Source organism: Homalodisca vitripennis, chromosome 7 (genome assembly GCF_021130785.1).
Source record: "Homalodisca vitripennis isolate AUS2020 chromosome 7, UT_GWSS_2.1, whole genome shotgun sequence".
NCBI lineage: Eukaryota > Metazoa > Arthropoda > Insecta > Hemiptera > Cicadellidae > Homalodisca > Homalodisca vitripennis.
Genome location: NC_060213.1, coordinates 47120148 through 47137939, shown reverse-complemented (window position 1 = coordinate 47137939; position 17792 = coordinate 47120148). Strand labels below are relative to the sequence as shown.

The 17792-nt window shown below is 34.2% G+C and overlaps 1 protein-coding gene across 1 annotated transcript in view; it reads left to right on the top strand.

Moving 5' to 3' along the window:
• Positions 1-17792, top strand: part of LOC124365816 (late secretory pathway protein AVL9 homolog) — a 61226-nt gene that overhangs the window by 21001 nt on the left and 22433 nt on the right. Inside the window, exons 6-9 of the mRNA XM_046821853.1 lie at positions 742-1195; positions 6287-6421; positions 7438-7511; positions 9004-9149. Coding sequence (XP_046677809.1) covers positions 742-1195; positions 6287-6421; positions 7438-7511; positions 9004-9149 — 809 coding nt within the window. The remainder of the gene's footprint in view (positions 1-741; positions 1196-6286; positions 6422-7437; positions 7512-9003; positions 9150-17792) is intronic.

Below are 17792 nucleotides of genomic sequence, written 5' to 3'. Positions count from 1 at the left end.
AATTTTTTCAGCAATGACCTCTAGGTATTTATAAAACTACACTGGGATCCCTCTGCAAAACTTTTAAATTTATCCTCATGAATTAATTTAGTTTCATTATCACACTTTAAATTCTTGTAAATATTTATTCCTCTTGTTCGACTATTTGATACAATGTTTAAGTAGCTTATAAGAAGAATAAAACTTCTTAAACTTAAACAAAGTAATACCTTTGTTTGTATTAGTTACAAAAGAGATAAGGATGTGGTGTGCTCAGGTCTAGGGTAATATTTCAGTTAGTTCTGAGGTCTGACGCTAGAGCTTTTATTGTTACCTTTCAAATATTTACTAACTGACCTCTCGCCCCCACAGAGAGCAGACCGAACACTCACCTTTTCCATGCCTCAATGTATAGAATTTGATGAGTTTTCTCAAGTTAAAGAGGTATTATTGTAGAGAATTTAAATCTGTTCTCAGTTTATTTAAATTCGACTTTCTTAAATAACCCATTTTTATATTTGCAAAATCTACACCCACAAGAAGTTTTCAATTGCTAAACAGTAACTTTATAAAATACTCTGTTTTCATGAATTTTTATTATTTCTTTGTATAAATAATTTTGGAGATCTCAAAATTTGCATACGGGAAAAACAAATAAATAACATTGTCATTATTAGAGGAGAAAGTAATTCTTCCAATATAGGATTTATATGTGTCACAGCTTGATTACAGTGGATCTCTTAACGAACTTCTTCTGTATAGGCCCTCTCGGCCCATGTCACCTGTTCCTCAATACACTACCGAGCCTGTAGAGACTGAGACATCCAGAACCCACCAGGAGAAAAACGATGTCACCCTGCCAGAAGAAAGGAAAGACATCATCCTTCCAGAAGAGAGGAAAGAGCCAGACAAGGACCGGGATAAACAGGAAGTGGAGATATTTGTTCCTAACGTTAGTATAGTAGTAAGTGATGACACTGTGGTGAACGGTGTGGACTTGTGTGAGCGAGTGGACTGTGAGGATGCCGTGACCCCGAGTGACCGGGTGGTCAACGGGGACAAGACTCCGAGTGACATCAGCCAGAACGAGACCCCGCACCTGCCCCGAGACACGAGTATGGACACGCTCGGTGAGATGACTATGGTCAACAATCTGGCGGCCATCGCACAAATAGATGCAGAAGCCTGCGGCTGCCCTCTACAGGTTTTCGTTGATGTAAGTCATTCTTTACATTTTAACAATATACGTTCATACACTCTTTCAGGCTCAGGTCAGGTGATTATTTGATTGTGTTCCCCAATCTCATGTGCAAGGTGGGATTCAAACCTGGGACCTTGGGGTAAGCCAGGGCAGATTTGGTCATTTAGCATTTAATGGTGTAACTTTAATTTTATATCTAATCCATTGTCTTTTCCACATTATGTCAAATGTGCTTAAATTCAATTAAAAATGTAAAAGTGTATGTTTAAAAAGGTTTACCAAACATTTTCAAATATAATTTGAATAAATAATGAGATATAGAAGTCATACGTTATCTGAAGTAGGGTGTTTACTGAGCGAATTTAAGATGTTCAAAACAATTGGTTAACCCACCGACTGCGAAATACGATCAGTTATCCGGTTTTTGACAGCAAGGAACGTTCCAGCAGTGTATATTTATAGACAGATAAGTGAAATGTATAGCCCTAATCTGATAAGTGACAGCAAAGTGCGGAAGTGGGTTAGAGCTTTCAAAGATGGACTAGAAAATGTCCACGATAAACCGCAATCAGTGATCATGGAAGATTTGGTAAATGTCGTTGATGAAAAGATTCGTCACCGGTTTAAAGTCCTGGCCAAAGAAAGAAATCTCAACATGCAAGGTTATGGCAACCGTGTTTTGTGATAGACATGGAATATTGTTATTTCAGTTTATGGAACGAGGAAGAACAATAAATGCAACATTACGATATTCTGACTAAACTTCAATGTGCAATACTGAATAAGCGATGTGGCCCATTGACATCTGAGGCTCTCTTGTTGCGTAATGCCAGACCTTTTAATATTATGCATTTTTACATTATATTATTTTTCAAAATAAAATATTCAAACTTAGAAGGAATAAATATCAATATATATAATAATACCCATATATATATATATATAAGTTTGAATATTCTATCATATTCTAAGGTATATATATATATATATATAGGTATTATTATATATCTTCAATAAAAACAGAAAAAAGAACATAAATATTCTCTATATTTCATCTCAACAAGACATTTTCAAGAGAATAGGTACAAGTATTAACAAAATATAATAAACCAAAGAAACATCATATGTTGATAAAACTAATTTTGAATTAAGTACAAAGAGTAAATAATTTTGCATAATACAAAGAGTACAAAGTTATAAATTCAATTTGTAGTTACATGTGTAATTTTATAAAATAAAACAAATTATTTATATCTACAACTATCCATACTTTAAATTTAGACCATCCGGATGTTTAGTTTGTAACATATATAATATGTTACAAACTAAACATATATATATATTGTTAATAATCACTTAATTTTGTAATGCAAAAGCAATTCCAAAACAGTACAAGATTAATGTCAATTGACTTCTTTTGTATGAATGTTTCCGAAAATCAGTCATATTTTCTAAAAAATATATGAAAAGTTAAAACCTTGATCATTTCATTCTTTGTATGACCAATGGAATCTACCATTTAACATATTTCCAGATATATAAATATTATTTCGAATGACTGCTGGCAGCAGTAATGTATAACATAAGATTCTCCTATTGGAGTACTAAAAACATATATATTCTAATGCTAATATCAATTTCTTACTCTAAAATAAAGAAGTTTAAAACTAAACCTGTGATCGGATTTTAAGCCAATGTTATAATCCTGTAGTTTATAACTCCAAAATCTAATTTTGTCTTAAATTAATTTGCACAGTATTTTAAAATATAAGTATGAAATTAGTATTTTCAAATGTGAAGCTCAACAAGCATGTGTTGTTGTAGTCATGTATTGTATTTGATCAATCACTTTATCTAATGTCAGCAGTGCTTTTCTGATTAGAAAGGAAACTACTTATTTCTGAATCATCAGATAACACTACTGCTTTATTTTTGTAGTGTGAATAACTGACTGAAATTTACCACAACGAGAGCTTTATTTATTTCTTAATTGGCCAAGCATCAATAAATTAATTTAACCCTTTTAAGACTGCTACTGCTTTTTAAATTTTTAATATTTTGGTCCATGTTCCAAAAACTGTGTGGAATTACATGAAACATGTGTGGTTTTGTATGCTTTTGGGAAAATAATCTTATCTGTGTAATATGTATTCAAAAGCTCTGGTTTTAGGTATTATTTTTTACCTGAAATGTGTTCTACTAAAAAATATATAAATGTTATGTTTGAAATTTCAGTTTGATAATAAAAAACAGTTAAATTTTAAAATGTTGTATGCATGGGCAATATTATAATTTGATTTAACATGTAATTTTGTATAAATGTACAAATTTTAAAGTTATATTTCAAATAAATAATCTGTGAATACATAATCCAATTAGTTATATTTGCTAAAACAAAATGTTTACCATAATTACAGACAAAACCTTATAGTCTACTTAGAAAACATAACTGCATGAATATGAGACTGCCTTTTAGATTAAATAAACAAGTAAAGGGATACATATAGACAATAGACAATAGACAATTTTCTTTATTTCACATATTCATAGAGAACAGTACAATGCGTCAATACATGAGATAGTTAAAGAATGTTAATAGTTGAGAGTTACAGGATTTAAAAATTCTTGAATAGAGTAGAAAGGTCGCTCCTGGAGCCAGACTGTGAGATGTTTCTTGAGGTGGCGTTCTGGTTTTTCTCTGAGGTGGACTGGTAGTTGATTGTAGAGCAAGGCTCCCTTATAGGAAGGCTTGCTTGTAAAGAGTGTTAGATGGTGAGGCGGCAGAGCAAAATCTGAAGCATGGCGTGTATTTTGGTTGTGTATGTCTCTTTGTCGGGTTTGATTGGTGAGAACAGCATGCATGATTGCCTCTTGCATGTAGAGCGCTGGGGCCGTCAGGATCTTGAGTTCCTTGAAGGCATCACGACAGCTTTCGAGGTAGTTTAGGCCTGCTAGACATCTTATTGCCCTTTTTTGAAGTTTTAGGATTCTTTGCAGGTTGGTAGCAGATGTTCCGCCCCAGGTCACAATTCCGTACCTGAGATGAGATTCAAATAGTGCATAATAGGCTATCTTTGCAGTTTCCAGATTGCTTGTGTGTTTTACCCTTCTTATTACATAAGTGCTTGAAGAGAGTTTTTTACAAAGTAATTCTATGTGTGCTTTCCATGTAAGCTTTGAATCCATTGTAATGCCCAGGTATTTGACTGTATCCTGAGCTGCAGTTCCAGGGATTGGTAGAGGTAATTCTTTGTTTTTTGTGGTGAAAATTAGCTGTATTGTTTTTTTCTCATTAAGGGCAAGGTCATTTCTTAGGCAATATTGTTTTGTGTAACTAAAAGCAGTGTCAGTAGTTCTTTTCAGGGTTTGAATGGATTTATTTGCTATGGTGAGGACTGTGTCATCTGCATACATTGTTGTTTCACAGTATTCCTTTAGGTAGTCTGGAAGATCGTTTGTTAGGAGGAGAAACAGTACCGGCCCCAGTACTGACCCTTGTGGTACTCCTCTGGCAATGCTTGTCATGTCAGAATAGATTTTTTTTTTTTTGTATAGAATACAAAAATAATATTGTTGTGACTTGTAAATTATGAATATATACTACGAAAAATGATAAAAGTCCGCCAGCAATAGATTGCTCAGCTGGTCTTTTTCGCGTAAGTAAGGACCAGCAATAGATCCCATGGCTGGTCCTTATTGTATAGTTCCACAGCAGTCGTATAAATCGCATGGTTGGTCCTGAACGGGTTAAGTTATATATCCTATAACGAAAAGTCAACATTGAGTTTGAAAATTGGTAGTATTTTATCATTCTATTATATTTTATCATTTGTTAGCTATTTTAATTCTTTACTTTTTTACTGTGTATATTAAAACGTTATTGTATTTAAAAGCAAACAATGTGATAGGATTCCAAATTCACTATTCATGCATCTTTAATCTGTATAAAAATAAATGTTCAATAAATCCTCCTTTATTCCTTAAAATTAAACTTTCATACTCAAAATAGCTAAAATATTTATTCTTATACATTTCATTAACATTAATTCATAACACTGTTTTCGATAATCTGAACCAATTAATTCATGTTATTCATCAAATATGTGATTGTAATAGAGATGCAATGATATAGTGAGATGACTTCTGGAATCTCAAAGCCTGATGTTTTAGTAAGGAGCAGAAGATGGGTTTTAATGAATACAGTATCAGATATATCATCTTTTTGGCTGAATTCCAACAAAATTTCTAATGGTCAGTATAGGACTAATAAGGAAAACCTAAATAGGCCTAAACTTAAATAAAATTCTCTTTTTCCCCCTTCCAATCTCCAAACTTTTCAACTTGGCACTGTGCAGCAACCCGTTGCACCCTTAGGGCAGTCCTAGTCAAGTATTGCACCTAAGAAGTCAATGATGGGCATGGTAATGAATATAGTTAAGATGGTCTCATAATTATGTTTATTTTTTTTCTTACACATTACAACAGGAAATATCTAATATTTTTGTTATCCTCATTCAGCCAACCCAGCAGACAAGCTATAAGTATGGTTAAACACAAGATAAAGAATTCTTCAGTTTTCACATGATAAAATAGAGATGAAATCAGTATTATAATAAACTTTCTATCAGACCATAACCCTTAAGTTGTGTCACAGCATGAAGCTCTGCTATTTAAGACTCACTTATTGAAATGGTTTGGAGGTTCTCTTCAGTGCAGCCAATAAAGTTGGACCATCTAAAAAAATCTCATGTGTCACAAGCATACTCGATTTGCGGTGGAACACACCAGAATGCTTTCTGGTACCTGTATCTGAAAATAAACACTTGATTTGCACGGAAAAGTTTCTTCTGCACCTCAGAAATGCATGAAACGCTATTTTGAGACTTCATATTTTCAACATTTATCCCCTGGACTCTCCTTTCCTCTTCCAAACCCTCCAGATCCCCGGGAAATTACAGTTCCGCCACCTCTAGTTCTAGAAATTGACCACTGATCACTGACCACTGATCAAGTATTTTATATTCTTTTGTGACATGATCCTGGACAGTATTGTTTGCAGATGAAAAATTGATAGCCTAGAAAGTAAATTTGATGTGATTTTTACAGGGTTACCTCTGCCTTCCCTATCTCTCTTTGCCTTACATGGATGTGCTCTCGGACCCAAACGTCAGAGGTTACTTTGTCGGCGCCACCAACGTTCTGTTCAAGCAGAAGAAGAGGATTGCGGAAGTACTAGTGGAGGTAAGATGGTAAACAGTGTACCAGAATCAGAAGGCATGCATAGAATATAGAATTGGTGTCAATAAATATTATAATAATTAACGCACAAGAAACATATAATAACTGAGCACAAACAATGTTTGATAGTCATTTAAACTAGGCAATGAGCCAGGATCTCATTCATTGTGTTAATTTATCTCTCCACAAGCAGTACGGATAAAACTTGTCCCATTACCAGCCTTTGAACCTGTGCCATCTCTAACTAGGACGCAATGTCCAATGCTTTGGACAATATGACCACTGGCTCACTCGATCCATCCTTGCGAGGTAAATGATCAAGCCTTTGGTATATTTTTATTTTTAAATCCAAGTCTGACAAAAAACTGTTCTTAAAGTCTAAGATGGGTAGTAGAGCTTGAATTTGTTTGAACAAAAACGTGTGGACTAATCCATGCTATCAGTAAAGCAGCTTTTAACTGTTTATAAGTCAGAATTAGTTTGTAAAAGTAACGTAGTAGTTTCTAGTAAGAAGCAGCTCAACTTGTAAGTCAAAGTTTTTTTGCAGACAATCAGGTTTTAAATACTGAATTTCTCCCTTTCCTTTGTTTGATCCAGTTAAGAGCCAGCTGTAAGGAAACTATCTTTAGGTTTTCTCCATAAGAACCTCTTGTACTTTTGCACGCCTATTTTTTATCATAGTATTATGGGAGATGTCTCATTGTAAAAATATAATTAATATGTAACTGTGCGCTTTAGTTTTTTTCTATAAAGTGTATACAACTATATAGTTTTTGAGATTTTTTTTCTGAGTAACCTTTAAAATATTGAACAAACTAAAAAGTGTTTGGATATGTATTAATTATATCTTTTAATGAGACAACTCTCATAATTCTATAGTTAAAAATAAGATCGTAAAACTACATGACTTAATTTTTTTAGGGCTAAAATCAGGATGGCCACCAGTACAGCCATCTTTTACCCTGGCCAATTAATTGTATTTCTTTTCAATCATCAAATTGTTCTGTCTCCCCACACAGGTGGAGACAGGCAGAGTTGAGACTGGTGACATGGAGTTGCGTCGTCTGCTACACCTGTCCACGGAGGATCTCAGGTACCAGTCTATTACACTGACAAAGTATGTTTGGAAAGTAGTGATAAAAAGATGTTTGGAGGCCAGGGAAAGTTATAATCTCATAGTTAGCAGCACTGCCGTCTAAAGAATAGGAGTGCAGACAAGCTTAGATTTACCAGAACTGTTGCCATAATAAGTCAAACAGTCAGAATGTCTACTAAAATTGCAGTTGGCTCCTGCGTCACAAAAGGTCCTGCATAGTGTGAAATGCGTGATTTGATGGAGATCTTCGCCTACTGAAATCTAACGTCACCTAGTTGTTGCTTATGTTTTAGACTCAAACGAATTGACAGAATATTCCAGAGTAAAGTGAAAAAAATAAACTATTCTTTTCTGGCTGTTTGATGATAAAGCTTAAAAACCGTTCAGCATTGATGTTAAATGAGCTTTTTAAGAAAAATTATGAGTTTTTAAGTATGTTGTCAAAATATTTTGACATGATTATTGGATATATCGAAATTGAATTAAGTTGTCAAGTTCTTATGTGATAGCAACAGAGTGACAAAGTTCCAACATCTGACTGTGTGAGGTGATGGACATTTTTCAACATAAGATTTTAAAATCTTCTCCTAGGTTTAAAAAATGTATATGGCTTGAGCTTGGAGAAAAATAATTCGATAATTTAATTCTTTGCCTCATGCTTTTCAGTATACTGTAAGTCAGAGAGTGTTTTTAAGAAAACTTTACATTCTCGATTAAAGGGAAATCTTTATTATTTGCTTGAAGAGTTTTATAACTACGATACATTTTTGTAAATGTAGGTTTCCTATGTATTGTTAGTTATAGTTTTTATAGTTATAGTGTTATAGTTTGTTCATGACGAAATCTATTTTAAAATCTGTATTTTACTGAAGGATGAATAAATAACTGATTGACTAATAGATGATGTGTGAAAATAAAATGTTATTAATTAATGTTATCTTTTTTACAATACAAACAGTTCCAAATTTGTTACTAATCCTTATAACAGGATTATGGTTGCTGTCATTTTATGTTACATACACTGACACGCTACATTTTGAAAACTAGTATCTGCTCTCTTCTTCAGGAGTTAAACCTCAATACACATTAACCCTGATACAAAGTGACTAATCTTCACTTTTCTGGTGTTATACTGTAAATAATGCACCTCAGACCACTTGCTTTGTAAATGTTGCGTCTAAGTGACAATTCTCATAATTCTCATACAGTCGACGTAAAAGGCTCTTAAAGTGTTAAAAATGTAGTAAAAATCGTTAAAGTATTTTTCATGAATATTTTTGCATGACTAAAAATATATAATTTCTCTCAAATGGAAAACAATTACTTGGGTTGCCATTTTGAACATGTAGATGCTAAATTTAATTAGATTTGGTTCGTTTCTAAAGTAAGCATGGGTTTAACGATTTCACTGATATGAAATAAGTGGCTAAGAGAAATCAAGATGTACAATAATAATTATGACTAAGTACTTAGCTCCCAATGTCCACAGGTTTGCTGACTTCCTGGTGCGACACGTGGCAGAGGAGCGACATGATGTGTTCGTGGATGGAGTGGGCTGGGAGGGTGGGGACGAGTGGATCCGAGCACAGTTCCGAGCGTACCTGCTGTGTTTGCTGAGGACCTCTCTGCTACAAGGTTGGTAATTTTCCCTCAGTCTGATGCAGTGGCGTATATAGAAAATTATTTTGGAGGGGACTGACACACTGGGTTGCTTAGGAAGTATAAAATACCCTCCCAAAATATTAACTAGGGAATCTTCCCACAGGAAATTGTTGAGCTTTAATACTTCATAAATGTGTTCTAGTTTAAAACAAACTATTGGGTGTCATTTTAATTTCTCTTTCAAAATGTTGGGGAGGTTTTGAGCTTCTCTGAGTCCCCCATTATGTATGACCATGGTCTGATCTAAAAAAAACTATACTTTCAGTGCAGGATACTTTTAGTATTGTCCTGTCAGCCACCTCCAAATGGTGTCTCTTATAAAACATTTTCAACAGCTATGTGGGATGAACAATGCCAACAGATTGTCTCATTCCTGGAGTCAAGATGGCGCCGGTGAATAAGAATACGTTATGTGATGTCTGAAGGAAACAGGATTTTTCCGGACATTTGCCATCGTTCAGTGAAACAAGAAAACAGTAACACTACGTTTCGAGATCTGCAATCTAATCTCTTCTTCAGGTAAAGAACTAACCTAATACATAATTACAAACTAGGTTAAAATAAACAAATCTTACTAAAGCGTTGTGGCACGCCTAAGTCAGGAATCACAACCTACATGTTGTTTGTCAACTTCACTAACTCTAAAGACATGCACTTAACACAAAACTATACCAAACACTAATCATTAAAACTAAACTACGGAATTACAGGTCACAATACGTCTTCACTCGTCTACTAACCACCTACGACTGACCAGAGGGACTAGCCAATGGTAATCGTGACGGCTGGCTAAAACAAGATGGCGGAAATACAATGGGAAGGGGGACAGGAATGGGCCCTTTCGTTATTATTGGTTCATGCGAGATGAACTTCTTAAAACCATATTGTGACTACGCATTGGTTTATTACAAATATCCGATCCGTTTGATACTTTTGGTTTTCTCTTTAGTTCATTTTTTAGAATTGGCAACCAAAGCGGCCTAATCTCGGACTGATGGTTGACTGATTGGTTGGTCTGCCAATTTAATGTATGTTGCCTCAATTAATTTCCTTTTGAAGAAATGTGGTTCCCGATGTATTATGTGGGCTTCATCCCAATTCATATATGATGGTCTTCGGACCAACAATGGTGTGCAATTTTTGACTTTTCTGTGAAACCCTTTCTCGTGTTTTCTTTGTGTTCTTTTATCCTTACGTTTAGTGGTCTTTTTGTCTCGCCTATGTATTCCCTATTGCAGCTACATTTTATACTGTAAACACAGTTTTTGGAATCCTGTGTGCCATTTTTTGGTTTTGTTTTTACGAGACTTTGTCTAAGAGTGTTGTGTGTTTTAAACGCGGTTCTAATGTTGTACTTTCTACCTACTCTTCTAATTTTCTCCGATAATCCCGGCACATAAGGGATTGACATAAACGCAAATTTATTATTTATATATTTATTTAAAAATCCTGTTTCCTTCACAATCCTTCCATCGTCAAAAATAACCTTAAACAAAGGATGTGATGTCTGTTCGAAAAATGTTACTAGAAACACTGGAGGAATTATGTGTGAGGGTAATTGTAAAAATTGGTATCATTTTGAGTGTGTGGAAAAATCTAAAAAAGATTTTTCCTTTTCTAAAGGCGAGAAGTCAATTTTACGTGTGCTGACAAGTGTAAGCCTCAACCGGTACAGTGTGCTAGTAACGAGGAGTATACCACCCAGTGATTCTGAAAAGAAGAAAATGGGCCTTGTGAATGTTTTATTCATATCAAGATATTGACCTGATCAGATTTTTGATCTGACTAACAATTTAAGTGAAATTAGCAAGCAGTTTTAGACATGGTGAAAACCGAAAATACTAAGCTAGCCTCTATCATGAATAATCATTCTGAGGTTATTGGTGACATTCTGTTTAAATAATCGTTGCCTCTTATTCAAGTGTTTTAAAATCTATAAATGAGAATGCCGATTCCTCATCCTTTATAACAAAGTGGTATTGACAACAATAACTCTGTAACTAGTAAGGTTATGTATGTCGCTAACTGCAATTTGACCAAAGCAGTAGTTCACTTTGATGTGTTGTCTGCTAGTCGAAACTTGGAAATTTCAGACCTTCGACGGCCACTGGCTTCTAGCAATAGAATGCCAGTCAGAAGGGAAAAAAAAACGTTCTCAAGAAGGCTGTGGAGCTTACCAATCGGGAAAAAGGAACTCGCCGAAGGGGCTACATGATGAAATTGTACAGCCTTTCGCTGTGCAAGATAATTCTGCATCAAGTTCTGCTGTCTCTGCCTCTGTCATATCCGGCTAACGCGATCGACTTGGATGGGGACAATGAAAATGAAACTGTGAATCAGGGTGTAAATAATGACTTTATTGAGGTTAGGTCCAAGAAATGTAAGAAACAACAGCTTAGATCTGAGGGAAAAAATCAATGTTTATTACGGGACGTGCTGTGGTGTCTAATGATAAATTGAAAGTTGTAGAAAAACGTAAACATATGTTTGTATCTAGATTTTGCTGAAGACGTGGAATGTGATGCTTTGAGACAGTATTTGAATGGACTATGCTGTTTGTAAACTATGAGGTTATTAAAACTGAAGAATAGGTATCCTGGGTACAGTTCTTTTAAAGTTGGAGTGCCCCTATCCCTTTGGGATAAAATGTATGATCCGGACTTCTGGCCTACAGGGACGTATATAAGTAAGTTTAGATTCTCTCGTAAAAGTTCTTTAGTGGAAACCCTCTTTTTTAGAATTAGGAACAGTTAACGAACCCGGGGTTATAGTCACCCAATCCTCAGTCGGCCTAGTTAATTGTCATAGGCCTAGCATGAGTGCCAATACTCAGGTGGTTGAATCACGTTCTGAGACTGTGCTTGCGCATATTAACATGCAATGTATAAAGAACAAGGTGAATTTACTTGAAGTTTTTAACAGTCGCATACTTTGTGACGTTCTTTGTGTCAATGAACACTGGTGCATAGAAGACGAAATACAACTTTATACACCTATGGACTATCTACTTGCGGCTAGCTTCTGTAGATCTACTCCATATGGCGGAAGCTGCAATTTTTGTAAGAAGTTCATTTAAATATTCTTTTTTCTGTTGTAAATATTGATTCGTTCTGTGAAGAGAAACAATTTGAAGCGGTTATGATCTCTTTTAGTGTTATTAATTTGTTGATTTTATCTGTTTATCGCACACCTGACTCTTGTATTGTAACTTTTACTGACAGATTGTCTCAACTTCTTGAATTTGTCTGCAATAGTCCTAAGTTCTTTAAATATAAGGTCGTTATCGCTGGGGGACATAAATATTGACCCCAATAGGAGTACCTCAAATTACAGTTAAGTTTCTTACTTACCCCTACTTACTTACTGCCGGGGCGTAGACAAATCTCAGTCGATTCTTTGCCCTCGTCTATGAGCCTCTTCCACGCCACCCTGTCTTCCGCCAGATCCACAGACCCTCCACACCGGGTCACATCTTCGACCACTTGATCGCACCATCTTATCTTTGGCCTACCCAAAGGGCGCCTTCCTGCCCGGTACTGCCTGGTAGACCTCTTTTAACCTTGTGCCCTCCTGTCTCCGATGTACATGTCCTAGCCAGCTAATTCTCTTTGCCTTCACCAAAGCCACAATATCAGGATCTTGGTATACATTGCGTAATTCTCTATTTTTTCTTATTCGCCACACCCCTTCATCACATATTGGTCCAAATATTTTTCGGAGAACTTTATTCTCAAAAAACAATCAACCGCCCCTCATTTTTCTTCGTTTAATGTCCATGTTTTCACTTCCATACATTAGGACTGGTTGAATGATTGTTATATAAATTCTTATTTTGGAGCATTGTGACAACAATCTTGACGTAAAGAGTTTTGTACACGCCCCAAGACACCTATTTGCATTAGCTAATTTGCTTTGTATCTCTATATCCTCCACGTTTTTGCTGTTTATTGTTACACCCAAATATTTAAAACTTTCTACCCAGCCAATCGAGTAGTTGTCAATGCTTAAGTTTGTTCTCACATTTCCAGCATGTCTTCCAAAATGAATAATTTTAGTTTTATCTTCATTTAGCTCTAAGCCTACTGTTTGACATTCTTTAATAAAACTTTTTTTTAGTGTGGAGAGGTCATCCAAACTTTCTGACAAGATCACTACATCATCCGCAAATGCCATTACGTTCAGGTCCACTCCTAATTTAACCCCTCTTTGTAGTCTTTTAACTTTTTGTAATGCCTTCTTGTTAAGAATAAGAAATCATTTATTCCATTGATCTGTTTACAGAAATAGGACAAGTCATTTTAAAATTACATACATTGTTAGAGCTAAAAAATTACATTAACACAAAAGTGTTGTAAAAAGTTCACATGAAATTTAAGTAAAGTAGCAATATATAAAAGTAATTATAGTTAGTTATAAACTAAAACCTAACATTAATATGGCAATTCATGAATTCCTCAATGCTGTAAAAAGGATTTTTCCACTAGCCAATCATATAACTTTTTTTAAATATTTTAAAGGAAACAAGTCTCGCATCATCAGGCAGCTTATTAAAAAAATTTATAAAATTTAATTTAAACGAGCTTTTAGTTTTAGCTAGTCTGTGAGGCAATATATCAATCTTATTCCTTCCCCTAGTGTTGTATTGATGGATCTCCTGTCTTGTATGAAAAAGATTCAAATTAGATTTTGTATACAATAAAACTTGAAAAAAATATAAAGATTTACTATTGTGGGAATTTGAAATTGTACAAAAAGAGGTTTGCAGTGTTCAAGTGGGTTGGCTCCTCCAATATTACGAGCAGCCTTTTTCTGTAGCACAAGAATGTCAATGACATGTGAAGAATGACCCCATACAAGTAGACCATACAATATGTGCGACTGAAAAAAGCCCAAAAATATGCCAAATCTTAAATATCTGGACTAACAAAACTTTTGAGTTTCCAAAGTAAGTAATTTACTCTAGAGATTTTGTTACAGACAGTATCTATATGAGTTGACCAGTTTAATTTTGAGTCTACATTAATTCCTAGGAGCTTGACCGATACCAAATTGATTTCCTGTTTGAGGGCTTAAAGTAATACACTGTGTTTTATCCAAATTGCATGCTAGCTTATTTGCTGCAAACCATTCATAAGCCCTTTTCTCAGATTGTTGGGTAATTTGTGCCAAACAGTCTAAATTATGATGATGACTAGAAAGTAAGGTGGTATCATCAGCGTAAATCACTGAATTGAGTATTGAGGTTTTTAGGAAGATCATTAATATAAAACAATAAAGAAAAAAGGGCCCAAGAATAGAACCCTGTGGAACACCAGTTTCCACGGTTTTCATTTGAGAGCATTTTATTCCTGACACATACATATTGCAATCTATTGGAAAGATATGACTTAATAAGTCTTAAAGCACAATCACTAACCACCGTGAAATGCAAGCATATCAAGAAGAACATCAACAAGGACACTGTCAAATGCTTGTACTGAGGTCACATAAAAACTAATGAAGAGGAATCCTTTTTTTCAAAAGCCTCTAGGGTATGATCAATTATGTTTTAATACAGCCGAAGTTGTAGATCTTCCCTGGCGGAAGCCCATATTGACTATTTGAAATTAAATTATGAAACTCAAAAATAGCCATTCAGCTGGTTGTACATAATTGATTCAAAAATTTTTGAAAATATAGGGACAATTGAGATTGGACGATAGTTATGTACACAATTTTTGTCACCTTTCTTAAACACTGGAGTAACTTTTGACACCTTTAGTAAAGGTGAAAAAAAAAACCCTCATTCATGCAGTTATTTAAAATTATCGCTAGGGGTTCACTTATAAATTCAATAGTACTTTTAATAATGAAATTCGACAACCCAATAATAGTCCATAGCTTTTGAATTTGAGAATTTTTGACACAGCCTTTATAACATCCTCGGCTGTAACTGTTAGCCAAACAAATGAATTTTGATCAATCATTCGTTCTCCCAGAAAGTAATCAGGACTATGGTGACTGGGGGGAATTCCTTCACTAAGCTCTTTAATTGAGTTTATGAAATACTGGTTGAATTCCTCAGGATCCAAATTTACATCTTGACTGTGTGTAGGTGAGTGTTCATTACTAATCACCTTCCAAGCAGCCCTGCATTGGTTAGGAGCTTTACTAATATACTGCTCAACTGCAACTTTTTTTGCTAGTGTTTAATTCATTCCTATACCTTTTTTTATGTTGAATATATACATTATAAGCTGCCTGAGTTTGCTCTGACCCCCTTAAATTCAAACTTTTATAAATTGTGAATAATGCAAAGCATTTCATTTCTTGTTTTGGCTAGTTCCGGTGTATACCACTTGACAAGTTTAGTGTTATTAGACCGTGATTTATTTGAGGTTTTTACTAAGGGTGAGCAATAGTGCCATAAGTCAACAAATTTAAAAAAAAAAAACTATTAAAAAGTGTTTTAATGTCAATTTTATTTTGTTTAAAATCATCTATCATGTCCCAATTTTCTTTCTTTAAATAATAAATAAACTGATCCAGGACTTTCATCACTGTGCCTTCTAATTAAAACCATTACTAGCTTGCAACATGTTTTGATTGTTCTGTAAGTGCTTTGTGGAAAAACATTTTAAAAAAAGGGGATGGTACATGGTCTGCAAGACAATGTTCACAAGTGTTAGTAGTAAATAGCTTTTTATTAAAAATTAACAATAATATTGTCAATGCAGGAATTAAAACGTGTAGGTTGATTATTTGTAATAAAAAGATTAAATGATCTGAGAATGTTACTAAATTTAGAAAAATCCAATTACCATTATCACTATTACCCATTTCAATATTAAAATCCCCAGCTATGAGTACCCTCTGGTTATTAATTAGTAACCTTTTGACAGCATGCTCAAAACAGTTAAAAAATTTGTTAATATCTCCATTTGGAGATCTATAAATGCTCACAATCAAAATATTTTTCTTGTATTAATTTTATACAACATATTTCAAAATCTAACTCAAAATTAAATTTAGATACATTAACAACAGAAAAATTGTATTGTATTTTTAACATAAATACCAACTCCACCATTTTTCCTAGTTTTTCTACAGACTACGCTGGCTGGAGTAAAATTCTCTGGTACAAATAGATCATCTACTTGATTTTGTTTCAGCCAGTGTTTCTGATATACAAATTAAGTTTATATTTTTTTCTTTACATATACTTTCTAACTGCAATATTTTGTTTCTTAAACAACATACATTTACTTGCATTAGTCTAAAAAAAATTGTTGAACCTTTGTTACAATTTTCTGAGACACTCGTAACTTTTTCACTAGCTACATCAAACTGGGAGGAGCATATAGGTAATTGTGGATTTTGTTTGCAGAGGGGAACAACATTATGATTAATCAAAGCTGGTGGTGGAAGAGGGGGAAAAATCTTCAAGAGATGTCAAAGAGGCAGACAGTGTTTGATTATGAATTAAAATATCAGCTGAGAGATCATCCGTTGCCGCAAACAGAACTTTTGGCTCACCCACATTGTCTGTTGTTTGGTCTAGACTTTGATGAGTAGTACTGCTGGCATTCTGACTTGCACTAATTAGGATCTACAAATTTCTGTTCATCTGACGTTTTTTTTAATACCAGTCTTTTTCAGATGTTCAGTTATTATATGTGCAAGATGGTGTTTTCCTGATAAATTAAAATGGAGTCCAATTGTTTCGTATGATGAGTCTCTGCATTGATCTCAAATCAATAAAAGAACCTGCATTTAAACCGTCTGAAATAAGTTTAAGGTTATTGTTTAATTTCCTGATTGCATCGTTCAGAAATGGTTTATCAAACCTAAAAGGGATGCTTATTAAACTTAAATTTGTAATCTGTGTAACTTTACTGAAGATTTCATAATCAAAACTATTGGGTTTGTTGGATGAATTACCAATGTCATCAATGTTGTTAGTTCCAGCCAAAAATATAGCCTGGTCATTGAAAGTGAAATCTTCTGTCAGTTCTAGGAGATTTTTGCAACATAATTAAATGGTGCTCCAGAACTACTCACTACTGTTACCTTGTATTCACAACCAAGTTTATTTTGTAAAATATGTCCCAAAAATCTTCCATGACTGTCCGCCACCAACATTACTCTTTTCTCCATTTTATTTTGATCAACTTTTTGTGTCTTCATCACCTTGTTATTTTGAATTTTACTTTTAGTTCTGTGTCGAGTTTTAGAAGGTCCAGTAAGTGATATTGAAATGGGGGCTTTTAATTGTCGATAGAGTGGATATTTTCCAACACACTCCAGAGGTTGGAAGCTATTATTAAGGGGAATTGAAAAACTAGGTGGCAGAATTTTTTTTTAGTTGTCTTTTTCTGTGTTTTGGAAGATTCTTTAACTGATGGGGAAGATGTCTTAAAATATTCCATAGATTTATGTTCACTTTTTTGCAATTTTATTATCTCTTCTTCTCTTTGGAGTATTAGTGATTGAAGATATGAATTTTCATTTAATAACCTTTTTATTTCAACATTAGCGTCAACTAAATCCTTATTTATTCTATTGATTCTGTTAGAGTTTTATTAATTTCATTATTTATTTTAAAGGTCATCTTCTTCTAGGGATGCAATAGTACTA